General features: G+C 39.6%; 1 protein-coding gene, 1 long non-coding RNA gene and 4 other non-coding genes across 7 annotated transcripts; all 6 read right to left on the bottom strand.

Annotated features, from left to right (window-relative positions):
* Positions 1-6,685: 6,685 nt before the first annotated feature.
* LOC121312975 lies at positions 6,686-13,968 on the bottom strand. 2 transcript variants are annotated; one of them, XM_041245020.1, is made up of 4 exons: positions 13,842-13,968; positions 12,432-12,663; positions 10,582-10,679; positions 6,686-8,790 (listed from the first exon to the last, which is right to left on the bottom strand). In XM_041245020.1, exons 2-4 carry the CDS (start codon positions 12,613-12,615, stop codon positions 7,417-7,419), a joined length of 1,656 nt encoding a protein of 551 aa, XP_041100954.1. In that variant the 5' UTR covers positions 12,616-12,663; positions 13,842-13,968; the 3' UTR covers positions 6,686-7,416. The 2 variants fall into 2 exon arrangements, with proteins under 2 accessions (XP_041100954.1, XP_041100955.1); XM_041245021.1 differs by having other exon boundaries at positions 12,432-12,651.
* Positions 13,969-15,676: 1,708 nt separating this feature from the next.
* LOC121312974 lies at positions 15,677-21,457 on the bottom strand. Its single transcript, XR_005949925.1, has 6 exons — positions 21,400-21,457; positions 20,739-20,791; positions 19,928-19,998; positions 16,938-17,043; positions 16,460-16,530; positions 15,677-15,841 (listed from the first exon to the last, which is right to left on the bottom strand). It is a non-coding gene; the product is annotated as an uncharacterized LOC121312974 (long non-coding RNA).
* On the bottom strand, positions 15,962-16,098 carry LOC121313721. Its single transcript, XR_005950031.1, has one exon. It is a non-coding gene; the product is annotated as a small nucleolar RNA SNORA9 (small nucleolar RNA).
* LOC121313722 lies at positions 16,694-16,830 on the bottom strand. Its single transcript, XR_005950032.1, has one exon. It is a non-coding gene; the product is annotated as a small nucleolar RNA SNORA9 (small nucleolar RNA).
* On the bottom strand, positions 19,437-19,573 carry LOC121313719. The gene has a single exon (XR_005950029.1). It is a non-coding gene; the product is annotated as a small nucleolar RNA SNORA9 (small nucleolar RNA).
* LOC121313720 lies at positions 20,407-20,543 on the bottom strand. Its single transcript, XR_005950030.1, has one exon. It is a non-coding gene; the product is annotated as a small nucleolar RNA SNORA9 (small nucleolar RNA).
* Positions 21,458-22,687: the final 1,230 nt, after the last annotated feature.

The following is a 22,687-nucleotide window of genomic DNA, read 5'->3' as shown; positions in this document are numbered from 1 at the left end:
AGCAGCTTTCAGGGTTTTTTATTTATTTTTTTTTTTTTTTTACCGATTCATTTATATTAACTTGTTGTATTTTATTGTTCCTTAAAATTATGTTTTATTTTACCCAGATGAAAATCCTAGTAGCTAATCAGACAGTAAGATGGGAACAAATTAACTTTGCTGATCATTAGCCTTGATTTCAAATACAAGGAAAAAAACAAACTAATAAGACTTTAAGACAATTCACAAGCACCTGAATCAAATGTCTGATTTGTTTATTTTTGGGTGGTAACTTTATCCTGTGTGATTTCTCTTTACTAAATGAATGTAAAGAGATTTGAGAATCTTTCATCTGCAAGTGTATAATGGCCAGCGTTGTGGGATGCACTGCCATTATGGATTCTGTCCCCTGTTGGTGAGAAGAGATGAGGTTGAACGCTCTATAACCACACCTGCAGATAAGCCCAGTTCTTTTGTACAGTGGTTAAGACGCTCGCTTGCGGTGCACGCAGTCTCCGGTTTAGGTCCTGCCTCCACCCTTTTACACAAGATTGCCCTGGCCAGACGTGGCAGATACACATTATCTATTGTACGCACATTCATTTATGCCGTCTAGAAATGTTACTCGCCTGCACTCACTCTGCACGTGAGATGCTGAACTGTCCTGATGGACATCTATTTGTTTTTAATCCTCCTGAGGTTTCACACAACAACCTGCTGTCAGTCTGCAGCAGCAGCAATAACCATTAAAGCTAGATAAATAATATAAAAGGCAGGATAAATCAAATTAGCTGCAGCATCCATGCAGTAGACAATACACAGCCCTCATCAGCATCGCTTTCCCATCACAGCTGCACCAGTCTGCCTGCTGCTGTACATCAATCAGCACCGCAAAATCATGCAAAACTGAAGTCGCTAATGCACCGGGATGCAAGCTACTGCATTAAAACAATGCACAGCTACAACTCAGATGCATGAATAAACTTGCATTAGCATAATGTTGTGACCCTTAGGGACGGGTAACCCACCCTTATCACTTCCTGGGAATGACTGAGCGTATGAGAATTAATTGTGATTTGCTTACAAATGAAGTGCATGAATGCATTTATCTAAATTGTCTCTGTTTGTTGAATGAACTTATTTCCCAAAGCACTTCCCCATGATCTGCAGTTAATTGATTGGGTCTTGTTGTGTTAATTTTTGTACCGCTGAGACGAGTTAGCGAGCCCCAGTGCCTATGAGAAGCAACCTGATTCCTGGGAACACCAAAGGAAGCAGCAGTCTCTTTATTTACTCAGCGAACATGAATGCTAATTAATAAAGATGGAATGCATGCTCCAAATACAAATTCCCATTGGTCTCAATTAGACAGCGGCCTGACCCGCCTGTAAAAAATCACAAAACAGTGATTTGAAAGATACTTTTTATTATGGCTGTACAAAATTGGATTGCAGGACCTGTCTGTGCCTTTCTAGTGAAATCTCATGGCTTTGATATGTTAGAGAGCAAGGAAATACCACTCACTCTAGTCAGATATGGTATTAACCATATGACAGCAAATTCATGGCTATCACTGTAAGTGTAGTCATTCGTTTTGATTATTAAACCTAACAGATGATTCCATATAAACAGCAAAATGTAATTTATTATCTAAAACAATTATGTAAATGGTTATTCTGATGATAATCTCTCAACTTTTTATACAGCTATTATGCCAACTTGATTTGTTCAACCGCCAATAGAAGGGTTAGAAACAGTGTTCATTTGTTGCTTTAACACAGCGGTGCGCAAAATAGGTGGAGCGACTAAGACTAAAGGGGCAGTTCTATATATACAGTACTGTGCAAAAATTTTAGGAAGGTGTGAAAAAATGCTGTAAAGTAAGAATGCTTTCAAAAATGTTAATAGATTAGATTTATCAATTAACTAAATGCAAAGTGAGTGAACAGAAGAAAAATCTAAATCAAATCCATATTTGGTGTGACCACCCTTTGCCTTCAAAACAGCATCAATTCTTCTAGGTACACTTGCACAAAGTCAGGGATTTTGTAGGCATATAGTCAGGTGTATGATTAAACAATTATGCCAAACAGGTGCTAATGATCATCAATTTAATATGCAGGTTGAAACACAATCATTAACTGAAACAGAGACAGCTGTGTAGGAGGAATAAAACTGGGTGAGGAAGAGCCAAACACAGCTAACAAGGTGAGGTTGCTGAAGACAGTTTACTGTCAAAAGTCATACACCATGGCAAGACTGAACACAGCAACAAGACACAAGGTAGTTATACGGCATCAATAAGGTCTCACCCAGGCAGAAATTTCAAGGCAGACAGGGGTTTCCAGATGTGCTGTCCAAGCTCTTTTGAAGAAGCACAAAGAAACGGGCAACGCTAAGGACCGTAGACGCAGTGGTCGGCCAAGGAAACTTACTGCAGCAGATGAAAGACACATCATGCTTACTTCCCTTCGCAATCGGAAGATGTCCAGTAATGCCATCAGTTCAGAATTGCCAGAAAACAGTGGGACCCTGGTACACCCATCTACTGTACGGAGAAGTCTGGTCAGAAGTGGCCTTCATGGAAGACTTGCGGCCAGAAAAACATACCTCCGACGTGGAAACAAGGCCAAGCGACTCAACTATGCACGAAAACACAGGAACGGGGGTGCAGAAAAATGGCAGCAGGTGCTCTGGACTGATGAGTCAAAATTTGAAATATTTGGCTGTAGCAGAAGGCAGTTTGTTCGCTGAAGGGTTGGAGAGTGGTACACTAATGACGCAGGCAACAGTGAAGCATGGTGGAGGTTCCTTGCAAGTTTGGGGCTGCATTTCTGCAAATGGAGTTGGGGATTTGGTCAGAATTAATGGTCTCCTCAATGCTGAGAAGTACAGACAGATACTTAACCATCAGGCAATACCATCAGGGAGGCATTTGATTGGCCCCAAATTTATTTTGCAGCATGACAACGACTCCAAACATACAGCGAAAGTCATTAAGAACTATCTTCAGCGTAAAGAAGAATAAGAAGTCCTGGAAGTGATGATATGGCCCCCACAGAGCCCTGATCTCAACATCATCGAGTCTGTCTGGGATTACATGAAGAGAGAGAAGCAACTGAGGCTGCCTAAATCCACAAAAGAACTGTGGTTAGTTCTCCAAGATGTTTGGGCCAACCTACCTACCAAATTCCTTCAAAAACTGTGTGCAAGTGCACCTAGAAGGATCGATGCTGTTTTGAAGGCAAAGGGTGTTCACATCAAATATTGATTTGATGTAGATTTTTCATCTGTTCACTCACTTTGCATTTTGTTAATTGATAAATATAAACTATTAACATTTCTATTTTTGAAAGCATTCTTACTTTATAGCATTTTTTCACACCTGCCTAAAACTTTTGCACAGTATATATGCACTGTATATATGTGTATATATATATATATACACACACACACACACACACACACACACACACACACACACACACACACACACTACTGGTCAAAAGTTTTAGAACACCCCCATTTTTCCAGTTTTTATTGAAATTTAAGCAGTTCAAGTGCAGTGAATAACCTGAAATGGTACAAAGGTAAGCGGTAAACTGCCAGAGGTTAAAAAAGAAAGGTTTAGGTTACCAAAAACTGAAAAATAATGTGCATTTCAGAGTTATACAAAAAGGCCTTTTTCAGGGAACAAGTAATGGGTTAACAACTTACAGCTGTTCTACAGCAATGGAAGTAAATTAAGTCTTGAAAATTGATGCTAACAATTCCTACAGGTGTCCCAACTTTTTTTGATTACTTACAAACCCTATGTCCGTATAAAAGCAGTGTTGGAACAGACTGTGTTACTACACCCTCTTAAGCATTATTTGGACAGTATTGTACTGCAGGAAGTAGTATATTGCTATCATAATGGCAAAAAAAAGGCAATTAACAAAGGAAGACAGACCATTATAACCCTTAAAAGTGTAGGCCTTTCCTTTAGAGAAATTGCAAAGAAAGCCAAGGTGTAAGTGAGTACAGTTTCCTACACCATCAAAAGGCACTTGGAAACTGGAGGAAACTCTGACAATAAGAGGTCTGGCAGACCCAAAGCCACAACAGAATCAGAAGACAAGTTTCTGAGAGTCAACAGCTTGCGTGATAGGCGGCTCACAGGACAACAGCTTCAAGCACAGCTTAACACTGGTCGAAGTAAGCAAGTCTCAGTTTCAACTGTGAAGAGAAGACTTTGAGCTGCAGGTTTGACAGGTCGAGTGGCAGTAAGAAAGCCATTGCTAAGATGGCAAAATAAGAAAAAGAGGCTTGCCTGGGCCATGAAGCACCGCCAGAGGACTACTGAAGACTGGAAGAAGGTCTTATGGACCGATGAATCAAAAGTTGAAATCTTCGGTTTATCATGCAGGGTTTTTGTAGGCCTTCAAGTAGGCGAAAGGATGGTTCATCGGTGTGTGACACCAACTGTCAAACATGGAGGAGGAAGCGTGATGGTCTGGGGCTCTTTTGCTGGATCCAGAGTCGGCAACATGCACAGAGTGGCAGCTTGAATCAAAACGGCTACCACAGCATTTTGCAGCGCCATGCAATACCCTCTGGTATACGTCTAGTTGGTCAGGGGTTCATCCTACAGCAAGATAATGACCCAAAACATACCTCCAGGCTATGTCAGAACTACCTTAGAAGAACAAGACGGTAGGCTTCAAATCATGATATGGCCAGCACAGTCTCCAGACTTAAACCCCATCAAGCTGGTTTGGGATGAACCGGACAGAAGGGTGAAAGCAAAGCAACCTACAAGTGCAACACATTTGTGGGAACTTCTGCAACAGTGTTGGGAAGAACTTTCCGAACAATATTTGATTTCCATTGTAGAAAGAATGCCACGAGTGTGTTCGGCTGTTATAGCTGCAAAATGTGGCTACTTTGATGAGTCAAAAATTTAGATTAAATTTTGTTAAACAAAACGATTCCATGATTTCTTTTTTATCTCCAATTGTTTATTTGTTCTATGCTTTAATTTCAGAGTACACTAAGATATTAAACTGCGTAATTTTCAATAAAAACTCAAAAAATTGAGGTGTTCTAAAACTTTTGACCGCTAGTGTAGTTCTTGCACAACTTTGAGGTGTGTTTCGGGTCATCATCTTGCTGAAGAATAAAGGACTGCCCAACTAATCGTAATCCTGATGGAATGGCATGCCTCTGAAGTATGCTATGATAGCCATGCTGGTTGAGCTTGCCATGGACTTGGTAAAGATCACCAACTCTGTCACCAGCAAAGCAACCCCAGACCATGACACTGCCTCCTCCATGCTTGAAAGTGGGAACCACACATGCAGAACTCATGTGCTCACCCTCTCTGCGTCTTACAAATACTCGGCGGTTGGACCCAAATATTTCAAATTTTGACTTATCGGTCCATAAGACCGACTTCCACTCCTCAAACGTCCAGTTTCTGTGTTTTTTGGCCCAGGCAAGTCTCTTCCTCTTTTCTTTGCAGTTATTCTTCCTGATTCTTTTTGAGTGCAATTCACTTATGATTATCAGCTTATATAAGTACACATATCATATAATGAAATATTAAGTGTTTATAGACAAGTTTATACAGGTAAAAACATAGATAATCATGAAAAACCTGGTTTCAAGCAGGTGTACTCAAACTTTTGACTGGTACTGTGTGTGTGTATATATATATATATATATATATATATATATATATATATACACACATACACACACACCGTATTACTTACAATTAATGCCGCCCTCGAATAAACACCACTCTCAATAAAGAAACTTAAAGGTATTTTTTTCCACCAGTGCTCAAAAAATAAATTAAAAAACGTTCAACCCTCGCTATGTACATGACGTCCCTGAAGAGACTGCAGCCTCAATCCACCAGGTAATACAAACTAATAAGAAGGCTGTGTGGTCCAGTGGTTAAAGAAATGGGTTTGGAACCAAGGAGGTTTTGTGTGACTCTGAGCAAGTCTTAACCTTCTTATGCTCTGTCTTTCGGGTGAGATGTTGTTGTAAGTGACTCTGCAGCTGATGCATAGTTCACACACCCTAGTCTCATACCTGGTAAAGTGCTGTGTAATGGTGGTCCACTATGAAAGACGCTATATAAAGATTATTATTACTATAATGTGCACACACCTTAGTAAGCACATTTTATTTTATGGTACAGTCTCGGCAGAGAACCCAAGATTAAATTCTTACAGGCAAGCAGTCCTTCACAAGCAGTCCTTCTTACAGGCAAGCAGTCCCCCCCCCCCCCCCCCCCCCCCCCCAAGCAGAGTTCATTGCCAACACAGCAGGGATAAAACAAGGGCTGTCTGCTTACCTCGTCGTCAACTCAGAGGAACTTAGAGCTATGTCGGTCATGCTGGTCAATGATATCTTCTTGCACGGGGTTATAGTTGTTTTGTTTTTTTATTCAATTGGCATTTTAGTCAGTTCTGTACTATATATATATATATATATATAAAATGTGCTTACTATCGATTAGAAGATTTAGTTTAGGTTTCTCTTACAGAGAAATTACAAACAAGTAGGTAAATTACAATGAGAAAAATATATAATAACCGAGTAAGATATATTTTAATTTTAACAGAAATCAAACCAATATTGAGAAGTCATATCACATTTTCATAAAGAAAAACAACTGCATCACACCCAACTACAGTTCTTTCTCCTCTTCTTGTCCAGCCCCATAGCAACCAATACACACTCCTGATTCTCTGGTACAGTACTCCGCTGTTTTTATTATGTGTGTTAAATGAAAGCACACAATAAAACTGAACCTGATTTTACCCGATTGGGTGTACATGGCAGGAAACAAATCCACATTAAACCTGTTTTCTAGATTCAGATTTTTAAACCTGAAACCAGTAAACTGTAGTACAATATTTCTCATGCTACATGTATTGGGCTTGATCTGAACACTGGATCTAGAAATGCATGGACCAGTTGACAAAGCCATTGACCTGCTATTCACTCGGCTTGGGATAGAGCATTTTAATATCTGGACATTCGATGCTGTGACCGTGATTGTAACTGCTGGCAGGTGCTGTCCCCATGTGGCCTCTGAAGGTAAATCCACATTTCCACAGAGAAAACTGCAGCCTTAACACACAGGTTTATTTGTACCACAGTAATCTGTCCTGTATCTGCCCGTCACATATCTACCCTAAAAGTTAATCTGTAATGATCAACCTCTTCAGGAACGTTACTTTATTATTGAACAGAGATTAGTTCAGATGTTGTAGATCCCACCAAAGTTTTCGTACACTGTGTTGTATCTGCTCTGTTCATTTCCATTATTCTGTTTGTAGAGAAGTGGGACCAGGAAACATTATTCTGAGAGTTTTGAGATCAATCAGCTGCAAGGAAGTGGACAAGTTCCGCTCGTTTGTAAATTTTCTTATGTTCTTAATTTTTCTTTCGTATTACGGTTTTCCAATGATTGTCAGACAAAGTGGTCATGTTTTTCAACAAAGGTGGCATATTTTTATTTAGTTTGAGGTTTATTAAATTCGCTTCACTCTTGACACCCAGCCTTCCCTGCCCAGATGTGGGCTCTCTCACTGTTTCTCGACTGCTCCCTATCCTGGTTTGCTGGCGTTCCTTTGTCTTGGCCCTGGGTTCTGAGGAGGCTCTTTTCCTCTGGAGGCTGTTCTCTTTCTTGTTGTGACTAGGTGTGCTTCCTGCCTTCTCCTTCTCCAGCCCTGTCACACCCAGGTGTCCTCCAGCCCTGCCACACTCAGCTATCTCCAGCTGGTACTTTTCTGGGGACCGCTGCTGGGCATAGAGAGAGCCCTCCATGGGACTCCTGAAGTCCGTTCTGCTCGGTTGTCGGGGGAGGGAAGAGCTGCGCCTGACGTCATCTCTGTCCATCCGGCGTCCTTGACGATTACTGGCAAGCTGTTCCCCCACCGTGGAATTAACTGCCAACAACCTCTGCCTCAGCTTGTAGCTCTCCGTCGAAGTTCCCACCAGCTGTATGCTCCCCCTGTCAGGGTAGATCACTAGAACTTTGTAAATATTTTTAAGCATAGTGGACCTCTCCAGAATCTGACTTTGTTGCTGATGGTTATAGGAAGAGAGATTAATTTTCTGTGTTCGTAGAGTACGTCCTAGTTCAAATAACAGACTGGACAGCAGTTCCTCAGCTACTTTTAAAATACCTGCAGGTCTGTCATGGCCAATCACTGAAGTTAAGATCACAGTACTGATCTCATCGCTCTCCTCCTCGCTCATTTCCACACAGTGGCTATCCAGTATCTCCGACATATCCTGCCTATGGAAAGCTTTGGCATATTTCAGCACATGCTTGTCAATATTGAACGAAACACTCTGGGTTTTCCTGGGGGTTTGATTGGCTTGAGGTGACAAAGGTAAGGTGACTAGTGGAGCTTTGGAGCGTATCTCTCCTATGGAATATGGGTTATTCTTGTCCCCTGGATAATGTGAGAATTTTGTTTTGGATACTGCCCCGGTCCCTGAGTCGTTAACCCTGTACTGTCTGGCCCCCGTGCTGTTCTCCAGTCCCTGCGCTCCATCTGCAGTGTGAAGGTATCGACTGGCCGGAGGGCCCTGGATATGTCTGGGAGCAGCAGGCAGCAGTGCACAGAGTTCAGTCCTCAGCTTCCTGAGCTCTGTGAAGGAGCCCTTGATTTGCAGCTCCCAAGGGGGTCGTCCCTGCAGCTGAGTCACCCTGAAGCGATGTTTCTCAAGAAGCTCTCTCACCATGCCTTGGTCTGGGAACATCTCCAGGCTTAGACCTGTGCTCACGGACATGTCAACCTGCCAACAATTGAGAAGTGGTTAGAAGTGTTTGAATGGAGAAGGTGCATCAAGACAGAGTCTGACTCCAGGCTAATGTACCTCTTTAGCGGGGTGTCTTGTTTTATTATTTCCAGAAGTTGTTTCTTATGCCACATTTCCATTGGCACCATGAAACCAGTCTTTAAAACTCGATCCCATCTCATTATAATATTTTGACTGAGGATGCCGGTTTCATCCTCAGTTTACTATCACCTGTATGTATTACATTTGCTGTAATTTCCATTTATAAATCGATTCACCTGCCTCTAATATTTCCCTGACAATGTATTTAATTCTTACCCCTCCAAATTATTCCCTCTGAATGTCGTTTTTCTGCTTTCTGGCTGTCCTATACATTTATTAAATTTTGTATTAGGAATACAGAATAGTGTCTGATGTCTGCGACAATACAGTAACTACAATAGCAATAGCAACTAGTCTCCAGTTTGAATGACAAGTTGTAGAAATCAGACAACTGGATCCAGTCACACTACTTTCAGCAATGTTATTTCAGTATATCATAACACAGGGACTATGCTCTCTTCTCTAACAAAGCCAGGAGGGTTTGAAAAAACTTGATATACAGTGAACAAGCTACTGAACAAAATACATGGTCTGCATTAGCATATCTAGGCTACTAGACATGCAAGTGTTTTTATCACTGTGTGTTCCTGAGATTGTAGTCCATTGTACCATTATTTCTACTGCAAGCAACACTCTGCAAATTGCAAATCCCACCCACCACTACTGGTATTGGTAAACATGTGCAACGATGTGCACTTAGATCAGTGTTCAGCACTCAAGACGTGCAAGTTATAAGGATGTTAAGAACCAAAAAATGATCTACATGTAACTTAAATACATGAACCTCCACTCAAATCCTAATTAAAAAAGTTACTCGTACTTTTATTCTTTTACATGTTTTACATTTTTTAAGAAGTAAATAAAAACAAACAGTTCACAAACCATGTTTGTTTTTGTGTAAGAGGTACCAAGACTGAAGGACAGCTCCATGTAAGTAGAAGGTTTTTGTGTTGTTACAGTATTATTTAAGCTATTGGAAATACACCACCATGCAGCATTGTTCACTGCTGGTAATTTAAAGCTTTACAGATATAGCACACAACCCAGAGATTAACAGTCAAAAGAATAAAATATAAATTGAAAAAATTTATTATTGTAAATGAATGAATGAACCTCTGAATGAACCATTTCAACCAGGATATTGAAGCCTGAAGGCTACCAGACCATGCATTGAGTTCTGAGCAAACCGCTTTTTTTAAATTGAGGGAAAATGTTTGTATTAATTTGCAACTAAAACTAGTGTTGAAAAACTTGAAATGTTATTAATTTTAGCAGAGCCATTTTCTAATAGCAATATAACCCTCATTAGAGGGCTTTCCATGTGGAAAGGTCCTTCTCGTTCTGTTAAATGCTCTCGCCTTCGTCTTGGGACATTTAACTGCTTGAGACGAGCCTTATTTGTGATCTATTGCTTGAGTAATGCATTTACATAAAAGTGGTGGAAGTTGAAAAAAAAGTGGCAGCATGTATAAATAGTTTTTGTTCAATGCATATACTGTTAACAACATATGTATCTTTGACAAATGCTTATAGACTAGATGTCTTTTCAACGGTGAAATTAGTTTTACAGGTCAGATTTTGTACTACATGGCTTGTTGTAGTCTTCACCCTCAGAATCAAATTTTTCCGGTCTGATCAATGGACAAGCAGCACACTCAATCTGTTGCTTACATGGGTGGCACCCACCTCTATACTCTCCTCACTCTCCACTCTCCTGACTTCCAGGGGATGTTTTCCTGACTGTAGCGCCAGAACTTGAGAACGCTGCAGGACCCTGTCAGCAACTGGAGGGGAGATCAGAAGGACAGACCAACTAAAACTCTCTATACTACAGTACTACTCATTATTGCACAAGTTCGGTTCATTGGAGGTTAAACGTTATTGTTTGCTGTGCTAAAGGATGGACACGTTCATTAATTCGCTCCCCTCCATATTTCACGATTTCTGATGGGTTAAGGGTCGTTCACACTGGCGTGGCATTACAGACGTGGCGCGGCAACACAAGCGTGTATTATTATATTCACACTGCATTCAAATGTGATAATAAAGTGTGGTTTATATGAGATATATAGAGTGACTCTACAAACGGACGCAGTGGTAGTTCACACTGAGTGATCCCCTCCCTGCATTAGTTAACTGTGATCAGTCAAAAAACGACTCCACTCTTCTGGAGGTTCAGGGGAGGAGGGAGTCGTGCACGCACTTGCTTTAACTACATTGTATAACTACAGTGCCTTTTTTTTAAATGTACGAACAGCTGATCCGAAAAAGAAAAAAATTAAAAAAACTGTGGGTTGATTGACAGCAAATCCAACCACTCATTTTTATGGTATCACACTGCACTGACATTCGCTAGCCTATCAGGCTTTGTTAAGCTGATGGACGCACTGTAGCCTAAGCAAATAATCAGAATGAAAACTAATAGGTAACCGAACTCAGGAATTTAAACAGTTTTACTGAAAAATGGCAAAACTGTTTTCATTCTGATTATTTATTTAGTTGTTCAAATAATAATAGGTTGTAAATTTACCGCTCCACCTCCAAAACCTGGATGGACTTGGTTATCGTCCCTTGATGAAGCTAGCTGTACAAGCCGTGAAAAATTCGAATCTTATAGGCTGGCCGCTGGAGAGGTCAACTTGCAGCAAGATATGTTGTGAGGAGAGTGCATTCTACGTAAATACATAGGCTACTCATTACATGGTATATGTTCTCTACCCCGTTTATGTGTGTGGTAGCTAGGCTACATAGCCTATACAGTAATCCTAGCCTATACAGTAATCATAGCCTTTACATTATATGCATCTGTGTGTGGGGTTGAGCGGATGCAGCTTGCTTATGTATTCTCATTGGTTGATAGCAATGTGGCAAATAAAAAGTTCGCTCTGTGATCGAAAAGAAAAATCCGGCCGCCCGTGCATCCTGTGTGCACAGAGGTATACTATAATGGGAAGCGAAATCGCCCGCGCCGCGCCAGTGTGAACGATCCTTTAGTCCTATAGCAAAAACAGAAAAAAGAAAATCAACGTTACACACAGTACATGCTTAAATCTTTCCTACAAACCATTTGCTCCATGGTCACAAAAGAGAACTTATCTGCAGTGCTAGTCCCCATGCTTTTAATAATAAGCCTTTGCTGCCCAGTGTTCAAAATATTTGACATTGAGAAGATAGGCATTAAACAGGTATGGGAACATACCCAGGGCAGTAAAGGGTTACACGTACTGTTTATTTCAATAATATACCAATGAAGGGGGGTTCTGAATACCAGGACTGGGTATAGCACTAATGGGAGTTTCTAACCCAAGCAGGTCCTACATTGGGTAACTGAACCTGTTGTGGGTCAATTATTGTAGGACTTGATTAGAACAACAACCCAAACTGGAACGGTTCTGAATGACCAGAGTTCTGCACCACTCCCATAGAGCAAATGATCAATGTTCTACTAACTTTTTTCTACCATACAACCAATGTAGACACATTAGCTGGAAAAGCAGTGAAATTAACATAAAGAAGCTCAGTTGTGCTTTCTTTACCTTCCTCCTGCTCAAAGGTGACCAGCGCCTCTGCTGGTGTGTCGGTGGGGTACCTCACTCCCAGGACCTCCCCCCCCCCATTCCGGGGCCGCAGGAAGTGAATCAGCAGCTTGTCGATCATCCGATCATCAGGGAGGTCACTGGGAACCCGGAGGACCTGGAGCGTGCGTCTGTCTGCAGCCATGGTCCTCCCATTGACTCTGCAGATCACAGCTTGAGGCTACAGGGCAAACTTGAATCAGATATAGTGACTTACCAAAGCTGTTTCTCAGGATCTTAGGACCAGTGTTTTTCAATAGTGTCAATTTTTTTTACATTGTAAACCACTGTAATTAAATACTGTTTGTAAAAATCAATTAAATATTTGAAATAAATACAAAACTAAAGTTATACATACTAGATCAGGTAGTACAGTATACATGCCATTGAAAATGGGTGTGTTAGTCTTAATGGTAAATGACTGTTTACACAAATGGTTTAAATGTTTAACCAATTAAACCTAGACTTACAGCCTTAGTTGCAGGACTATCTAAAGATTTCTCAATGCTTCAAGCTGCAAATTTACACAAACAATATGATACCTGTTTGAGCTATATCCTAAGTATAGTATAGTTTAGCCTTCTGTGAACTTCATCAGAACCCAGAACAGGATTTTGCCGATTTGTCTGCATTACATAAGGTAGCTTCCCTTACACAATATTACCATAGCAAATTTGCACTGCAGTTTTGTTGTTTTCCCATGCCTTTCCCACAGTAATACTATTATACTATACTGTACATTTACCATCGTTTACCATAGGTTTACTATACCTTTCTGGCATTTACTATGCTCTCGCTATTCTTTACTGCCCATTGCTATGCTTTTATTATGGGAAACTTTTATAAGGGTTAGTTTACCATGGTTTGTTTTCTAATATGCTTTGCCATACCTCTCTGGGCTTTACAATGCTTACCTGGTGCTTTATTACACTTTGCTATGCTTTTACTATGGTAAAGTTTTAGAAGGGTATCTTCCTCCCTGCATAAAACCTTTGGACCACTCTGTGACTGAATTAAACAGCCATTCTCCTGCCAATAAACTCAGCAGCAAGCATGAGGTGATGCAGTGCAGAAATCACAAACAATTGTAATCCGGTAGGAAACGAGGGGTTTAATCATAATGCGGGTCTGGTGACCAACAAAAGAAAAACGCTCCGGCAATACACAACAATGCATCCAATTTATCGTTATTTTCAATTTCGATATCTCAGAATCAAACTTCAGTCAAGTTTAAATTAAATAGTAAACAATAATCTGTACAAATATGTTGTATTGATGAATAAAATATGTTGTCTGTCATCAAAAAAACAAGAAGTTACAGTGCAAACTCCAGCTCCCAAAAATAAAATTCGATAACTTAAAAATGTCTACCTTTTGTCAGCAGCTGTGGATTGTTCTCTCCCTTTTCAAAGTCAACAACCTCAAACTAAAATACTAAACCCGTGAAGTTTACATCTTATGAAATTACCAGAACAGAAACGAAAATAAAACTGAATCTTTCACGATTTGTCATCATCACATGGAACTTTTTAATAGAACCTAGGGGCGGAGCTCGGGATTCCAGCCCAGCGTGGTACTACTACAGTGCTTCAAATTAGCAACAGGTAAGTAGTAGGACCCCAAGCTATTATCTGGTTTTGTTTTGTTTTGTTTTTGTTACTGTTGTTAGATCTATGCCTCTGACTCTTTAACTGTAAAGGTTACAAGTACATGTTATGAGTGAAATGAATGTGCACACACACTAGGCTTCCATTAAAAATAGTCTGTTTAATACAGATAACAAAAAACACAAAAAAGAGACGTTTTAGAAGAAAAAAAAATAAACATAATTTATTGTTTATACAGTTTCTTGGCCAGCTCAAATATGACAGTGTACAGTGAAACTTCAACATGTAGGGAACATGGAAAAAAAGGTTTGAACAAATTGGATAATAAATAAAGGAATTATGGCCATATATACAAAAGGGGCCAAAAGCACAGTTGAAAAATATGCACAAAAAAAAAAAAAAAACATTCAAATTATTCGTCCCGGGGACCCTGATCATGTAGTGCAAGATGGAGCTACAGCATTTGGCTAAAAGACCTGCAAGGAGGCAACCATGGTAACCTAACCCTAACAGCTGACTTGTCTCTTGCATCTGATCCACAAACAAAAAACAAACATGTATTCATCAGAAAATAGGCCATTGTGACTTTGACGTCGCCATTTCTCTTATTCTGTAAAGATTCCTCTGAAAATGTTTGTTTACTGCACCGAGGTAGGTCTGTCTTACAGCGCGGGGTACTGACATTGCAAAACACTCGCATTTTCTACCTACATGGTCCAATATAACGGAAAAACACAACTAGGACCTCGTTTTGTAAGACTGCTCTTTCCCCGCCAGCGAGGTCCGTCTCTTACAGTGCCTGAGTAAAAAGATTTAAAGGGCCAGGCCGCTGGCGCGATTTTTAACTTTAGGCGGACCATGACGAGTTGTAGAGCAGGGCCAGTCAGCCCTTCTACTGGTCTTTGTTCCAACCCTTTTCTATAAATCTTACTTGAACCACGTAAACCTTGAAGTAGTTAATGGTTGCCTTTTACCTGTTAAACCTGAAGTGGAACCACCCTCCATGACTGCACCTGGACAGAAAAATTGGACTCATCACACTATGGTTTAACTATGCTGCGCTAAGCTGTACTGTTCTTCACAATTTTATTATTTTACCTGAACCTTTATGTAACTGATCCCTTCACTGTTCATGGCAGTGCCACCTCCAACTCTCTTCTGGTTGCAGGATGCATCCAACATGGTAGTCTAATATACACTTCTGCAGTGGGTGTCTTTGCACTTAAGTATATTATGTTTTTATTAAAAATCAATCATACATTTATTTCACATTCATAGAGCCAGTTTCAAAGGTTCCCTCTCACGACAAGCTTGTTTAAATAGTGGTTCCAAGATAAAGCCTTTTGTAAATCCCCAAGCAAAGATTTATCAATTTTTGACAGACCATTCTAGTTAGTTATTTAGTACTCACACTGAGAGCCTCTGCAATAGCCACTGGACAACCTTTTTATTTTTAGAAAAGGTACTACTTTAACTCCAATAATTTTATGACACATGATCCTCCCTCTCTGGGCAGAGTATCCTGACACCCCACCCCCAAAAAACACTACAGTCAGTCTTGGAAGTATTCCAGTGTACACAAAGAAAGAACCAAACACATTCTCTAAAAACTTTATTGGCCTACAGAAACAGTGCATTCAGGTTTATTGCAATGAAACTCCAACACCACCCATTATTTCCCCTCCAGTTCAATAAAGGGAACTGGCAAGTCCTGTGATCCTGAATGTGGTCTGACACTTGGAGCGCAAACCTCACATTCCGATCCTGGAAAACAAAAATGCAGGAATATATATAGCAGCAATACATTTTATATCAATACCTTATTAATTTAAGGTTTCCTCAAATCGACAGTTTGAGTTTGGATACTGCACACTTGCTTATTTCAGTTGTCTGAGGCTTACCTATAACCTTGTCACGGATCAGGCATGCCAAGGCCTCAAACCACCCCAGTGTCTCTCTAGCAAGCACTCAAGGAAAGGACAGTGCCACAGACAGGCTCAGCCTCGCTGAACGGCTTGCACACACCAGTTTGCAGCACAGTATCAATAATATTGTATTCCTTACTGATTGCCTTGCTATAGCAATATAAAAGCATCCTATCACTCTACAAACATTTTATTTATATAGGACTTGCTATCTAAAAATTTTAGTGGACAAACAGGCAAAAAGTACAAGCAGCTTGACAACGTGCAAACTCAAGCTGTTCAGCAAAATAGCTATGCATATTTTACGCATTCTTTGTAAATAATCATGCATAACTCATTTTTTTCAATGTGTAAAACACCCCGTATGCAGCTGATCTGGAGCTGCTGAATAAGATTGTGACTGAAGCAAATGGCACTAATGCAGCACTTTTGAGCAGGCATGCACCATAAAGCTTACCCATTTCACATTACTGCACTGGGAGTGCTAGCAGCAGCTTCAGTATACCATCCCCTGCTGAAAAGATCAACCTGTAAAAGAGATAGTAATAACTTAAGGATGTACACAAAACAGCTTTAAAACACAGCAGTACTATCTTGCAGACTACTGTTAGCCGTGTCTTTTGTACCAACTACCAGATAATCTCCAGTTAGTAGCTGCTGCGAGTTCAGTGCAATTGACTTGGAGTTTTGAACTTGTCTGAAGTATACCTATAACCCTGTCACGGATCAGGCATGCCAAGGCCTCAAACCACCCCAGTGTCTCTCTAGCAAGCACTCAAGGAAAGGACCGTGCCACGGACAGGCTCAGCCTCGCTGAACGGCTTGCACACAACGCTACCATAGACCCTACAGCCCCCTCACCAGGGAGGACATTTATCCAGCTCCGCTTCTTAGGAAAGGATAGCTCGTTTCAGTACATTTTTTAAATTAATTACCTGTTGATCTGCGCCTTGTTCACAATAGTGTGCTTCAGTAAGAGATCCGATTGCCAGCAACTGGAACGCGATATTTAGCTCTACTCCAGACAGATGCCATTTCCACCTAGGAAACAAAAGTTAAGTTTCTGGTTGAGGCATCCCAGCAGCACATTTGGCTCGAGCTTCTATTCACAAGCTGAAACAGGAGTTGAAGTAACCTGTATAAAAAAGGTGCAGTCACCAGGTGTCAGTGCTGCAATCTAGGTTTTATTAAACTAAATGCTGTATTATTCCCATTAACTAAATTACTCCCATAAGACATGAAAGCAGCAATTCCCACAGTAGTCCAGAGCAAGTTTCACAACCCTCAAGTATATAACTTCAAATTCAGGAATTCAATCAGACTCATGCCAAATAACGTTCCTCCTGTATAGCTTCATCAACTAATACCGTCTTACTTCACTTTGGCAGCGCCCTCGAATTAAAGACGCCCTCATATTGACGCCGCAGTCATAGATCAGCTTTATAATAAACGCAGTTATCAATAAAGAAATAAGGTTTTTTTTTCTCCACCCTACTAAAAAAAAAACAGTAAACAAATAAACATGCAACACTATGTACATGCAACACCCCCAGAGAGACGGGAGCCTCAATCTGTAAATTAGATTTTTTTTTTTTTTTTAAATTGTAAATTACAAACTAATGTACACATATAGTAAGCACATTTTATGGTGTTACAGTTCTGAAAGAAAATGCAAGATAAACTACAGTCCTTCTGAAGTTCTTATAGGTGGTTTGATGGGTTTGTTTTTAGTTTAATTGTAATTCCTGTACTCAATCCCGTACAAATAAAAACTATGTACTTGCTACAGAATCTGAAATATTGTAGTTTTTTTTTTTTTTTTTTTTTTTTTAACAGATAAAGCTGAAATTCTGATGGAATTTTTGGTGCAGAAAAGTCCAAGAGTGTGACGTAGATGGTTTATCTGCCACACAAGCATTGTCCCCCCCCCCCCCCCCCCCCCCCCCCCCCCCCCAATAAACACTTCTGATTCGCTGGTACAGTACTCCCCTAACCTTCCAACTCCCACCTAATAGGCTTTCTGTAACTGTCACGATAAATGTACTCGTCAAAGTAGGTTAGCCACACACGCTGCTCCATTACAGGTAGACTACCGTATTACAATACAGCCGTGATACTTCCAAAATGTCATAATCATGCAATAAAAAACTGAAGCGTTTGATAATCGTAGTCTTATTAATAAAAGGTCACCCTCATAGTGGCCACTCACTTAAGCCCCGTAATCATTTTGATCAATTTAAAATAAACGCCGCGGCACCAAACTGAAGGAATACTGTAGTAAACCTACAGACCTGGTGGGGACTTTCATGCTGTAATACAAGTGCAATCAGTTCAGAAGTAGCAGAGTCCTGAAGCTGTCACTGTGTCACATCAGTAATGCACCTAAACAAGGTGGGGTTAATTGCAATGTACTTCTGAATTTAGTAAGGATCTGCAGACTAAACTGTTTGCTAGCTAGTACCATGGTACTATCCGAGGATCATCTCCAGTCAATCCCAAACTCTTACCATCTTCATACCAAACTCCAATGTAAAAATACACAGTGCTAACTTTGGGTGAACTTCAGTACAGACCTCAGGATGAAACTGATCATTGTCTTCCTGTTTGTAAAGTGTCAGTGAGTGGGGGAGAATTAATTTCAGATTTCCTCTGTTCCCTCTTACTTGTAAAGAGCTATCAGCGTTGACCTTACAATATTTGTTATTTTAATAAGCCTCAGGAAATCAAACTTGCCTACTCTTGCTGAAATACATTAAACAAATGTATTAATTACAACCAGTTCTGTCGACATCTAATTCATACCAATTGGCTTTGAAATTTCAAAATGAACCAATCCAATGGATTATATTACACTGTGGTTTAAAAGAGTTCAAAAGATTAATTTTGTAATATTTGGGTTTCAATTTCATAAGGACAACTAAACATGTTCCGAATTACACACTGGAGCAAAATATTTATTGTGTCAACTGCAAGGATTACGTTGCAACTGTGGATGACACCCAAAAGGATTCAATCTCTACAATATCAGGAGTGAAATCTCATTAGGTCATGTGGAATGAAATACTTCCTGTACATCAAATTAAGACTTTAGCAATATATAGAAATTCATTCAATTAATTTACGATAACATTTTGAAATGAAATAATATTTTTATCTACAGTTTTATTGTTGCTGCTCCTATGACTTCATACTGAACCTATTCTAAATTGCTGGACTAACTTTATACCCATTTTACAAACCTCTAGGGGAAAGATGACTTGCATGGTGTTCATTGTAACATATCTTTAACACCCACCTGCAGACTATATTAAGAGGTTTAGTACTAATTTTAATGAAAATCTTGACTATTGTTAGCCCCGTTCTCCATACTCACTACAAGATGATCTCCAGTTAGTAGCTACTGAGAGTTCTGTGCAATTGACTCCGAGTTTAGAAATTGTCTGAGGTTTACCTATAACCTTGTCACGGATCAGACATGCCAAGGCCTCAAACCACCCCAATGTCTCTCTAGCAAGCACTCAAGGAAAGGACAGTGCCACGGACAGGCTCAGCCTCGCTGAACGGCTTGCATGCTCAGGTCCATCCAGAGCAGAAATAGTGGCTGGAGTTTTTCCAGCCACAATACAAATTAATTGTAAAAAAAAAACTGCAGGGTAACAGTGCAAGAAAGAAAAGACTGATCTTTGCAAAAAATCACTGAAATTATACCGGGGGGGGGGGGGGGGGGGGTATTAAGTCAAACTCCTCAAAGCAAAATAAAATTGCATAAAGGTGTAAAGGCAAAGAGAAAACATGTACAGACATGTGTTCCTAATCCTGCCTGCACTCAAATGAGTGCAAAACCCAACAATTTAAACAAATGCATAATCAAATGCAAATGGCAATCATGTAGCACTTTTGAGCAGGCATGCACCATAAACCTTACCTATTTCACATTACAGCACTGGGAGTGCTAGCATCAGCTTCGGTATACCATCCCCTGCTGGAGAGATCAACCTGTAAAAGAGATTCAGTTATTTTGTAGCTACAGTAATAACTCAAAGATGCACACTTGAGTCAAACCAAATAAGCACATTCCTAGAAAAAAAAAAAAAAAAAAAAAAGTTAGTTTTCGGTTGTCACCCCAGCATCCACACAGTGGGTGAAACGTCTATCACGGGTTGAAAGATGAGTTGAAGTAACCGATAGTGTTCCACCACACAAGGCGTCCGTGTTAAAATATCTGGTTTATTAAAATTTACCTAAATGCGACACCACTCCCTTTAATAAATAAATAAAATAAATACATTTGCCATTGGCAAAGATGGTCAGACGTTAAAGTGGCCTATTCAAAACGACTTTCTTACTCCGTCGGTGCAAAAGTTGAAGTTTATTTTATTGTAAACCTTGTAATCTAGGAACAAGCTATGTCTGAGGTTTACCTATAACCCTGTCACGGATCAGGCATGCCAAGGCCTCAAACCACCCCAGTGTCTTTCTAGCAAGCACTCAAGGAAAGGACAGGGCCACGGACAGGCTCAACCTCGCTGAACGGCTTGCATGCTCAGGTCCATCCACGTAAGGGAAACCGAGCAAAAACATCAGAACAGACACAGTCCTAAGCAGTTCTTCCAACCACAATACGCATTTAAAATGGTACCGCAGGGTAGCAGCTGTGCAAGAAAACGGATCTTCGCAAATATCAGTGTAAAATTGTTTAGCTTGCAAACCCCACAAAGCAAAAAGGTCTAACTTACCTTTTGACCAGTTCCACTAACTATAAACCCCGTTTTTTTCCCCCCATTTTCACCTGAAAGAAAGAAAGAAAAAAAAAAGACTCACTAAACAAACATTACCAACATCTTGTGTTCACATACAGGCCCTCCCTCTGTCCCTCAAGCGAGACTGAACATGCACGTGTTCCTAATCCTGCCTGCAAACCAAACAATTTCAAACAGATGCGAGAACATATTTTTAGCAAATGTTTTAAGAATTGTAAATCTGCATCTATTCAACATTTAAACGTATCTAGCCTGTGCTGCAGTAGTTGAGACATTATTTCGACACACTACTATTTCACTCGGTTAAGGTCCTGTGTTTCAGAACAAATTAAAGTTAACTTTATTTCAGTCACCCATATAAAATACCGTATTAACAAGTACTCCCTCTTTAAAGTAAATCAACACGCTTCCTAACAAACACATCCGGCACAATTAAACATTTACCAAACTTCTTCATCGACCCAAACGCTTACAAAATGTTTTTACCGATTTATGTTTTAACCTCAATGGCTCTGCATATGAGCAAATGGTTATGTTACTATCTATCGATCTATCTAGATATCTATCTATCTATCTACCTTGCTTCCTTGCTTGCTTGCTTGCTTGCTTAACGTGCAATGCATTAAGTTTCCTTTACCTTTATGTGCCACCCTCACAACTTCCCAGCTCTACGTAGAAAACAGTAAAAGACAATTCACCTCAGCGTGGGCAGCTTTTATCGTTTGATGACGTCATCCCACGCATGTCCAGTGGATTGCTGATGCCGTCTCATGCGCACAGTGCATTTGGGAGCCCGCCCATCACTACAGTAGTTAAAAGTACACAGTACTGTATTTTTTTTTATTATTACCAGGATCAAATAAAAAATACATAACAATTCAAAACACAAGAACATATTAGACAAAAGAGGATTTTCATCTCTTCTGAATACAAGTACTGTACAACATATTAACTACATAAACACTGCCATTGGTAGCATGACTGCACTCTTTTGCAAACAAATCAAACAAACTAAAGATATCACATGTCATTTTTTTTTCTTTTTTGTTATTAAGCACCTTGATGTTGTCAATCTTTCTCTCCATTTTTTTTTTAACAAAATAAAATTTGGTTTATGTTCTAACCATTTCATTTTATGAATATGGTATTTACCAAGATAGATTAATTACATGCATCATATCCTGTTTTATGTCATACATTTTTAAAAAGTAATGCAGAACATCAACACCACCAAATCTTACTTGATTACCTAACATATACATATATAATGCTGCATATCATTCCAAACAGTCTTTGTATAATCACAATAATAAAATTAATGAAATACAGTTTATTTTTCAACATTACAAAACACACAATTGAACTCTACGTCAATTTTAAATCTAGCCAGGGCTGTTTTTGCAGGGTAGATCCTATGAACAATTTTACAAAACACTTCTTCAACCTTATTGGTGAGACAAACTTTCTACATAACCAAATATTAAATTCCAATAAGATCTTGCAGAAAGAATTGTAACACCTCGTATTGTCACATGTATTATGCAGTATGTGCACATTACTTAAATATAAGTTGTTTGAAAATTAAAAAACGTTTGTATTACAAAATCTATTATTCCTTAACCCTGAAGGAGCCCTTCTAGGAATTGCATCAAAGACAATAGCAAACTCCTTGGCAGTAACTGGAATTCTGAAAGTTTTTTAAAATGCAGAATAATGTAACAGTTGTCCGTCATCATTTAATAATTGACTCAGCAACAAAATGTTATTCTCATACCATCTTTGGACAAAGATCTATTTTTATATTTTATATCCTTGCTATTCCAAATAAAGTAATTGTGTGGGGAAAAATTATGTTTGTACCTAGATTCCAAGCGAGCAGTGTCTGCTTATGAAAATTAACAAGAGTGACAGGAATTAAATTTTAA

This window comes from Polyodon spathula, chromosome 3 (genome assembly GCF_017654505.1).
Source record: "Polyodon spathula isolate WHYD16114869_AA chromosome 3, ASM1765450v1, whole genome shotgun sequence".
Taxonomy (NCBI): domain Eukaryota; kingdom Metazoa; phylum Chordata; class Actinopteri; order Acipenseriformes; family Polyodontidae; genus Polyodon; species Polyodon spathula.
The sequence above is the reverse complement of the archived record's forward strand: the minus strand, read 5'-3'. Positions and strand labels throughout refer to the sequence as shown.

Excerpts from the sequence above, each read along its gene's own strand:
- LOC121312975 (XM_041245020.1), bottom strand. The coding sequence starts at position 12,615 with ATGGCTGCAGACAGACGCACGCTCCAGGTCCTCCGGGTTCCCAGTGAC. Across the intron at positions 10,680-12,431 it reads CACCTTTGAGCAGGAGGAAG|TTGCTGACAGGGTCCTGCAG; the intron begins GTAAAGAAAGCA and ends TCTCCCCTCCAG. Across the intron at positions 8,791-10,581 it reads AGAGTGAGGAGAGTATAGAG|GTTGACATGTCCGTGAGCAC; the intron begins GTGGGTGCCACC and ends AATTGTTGGCAG.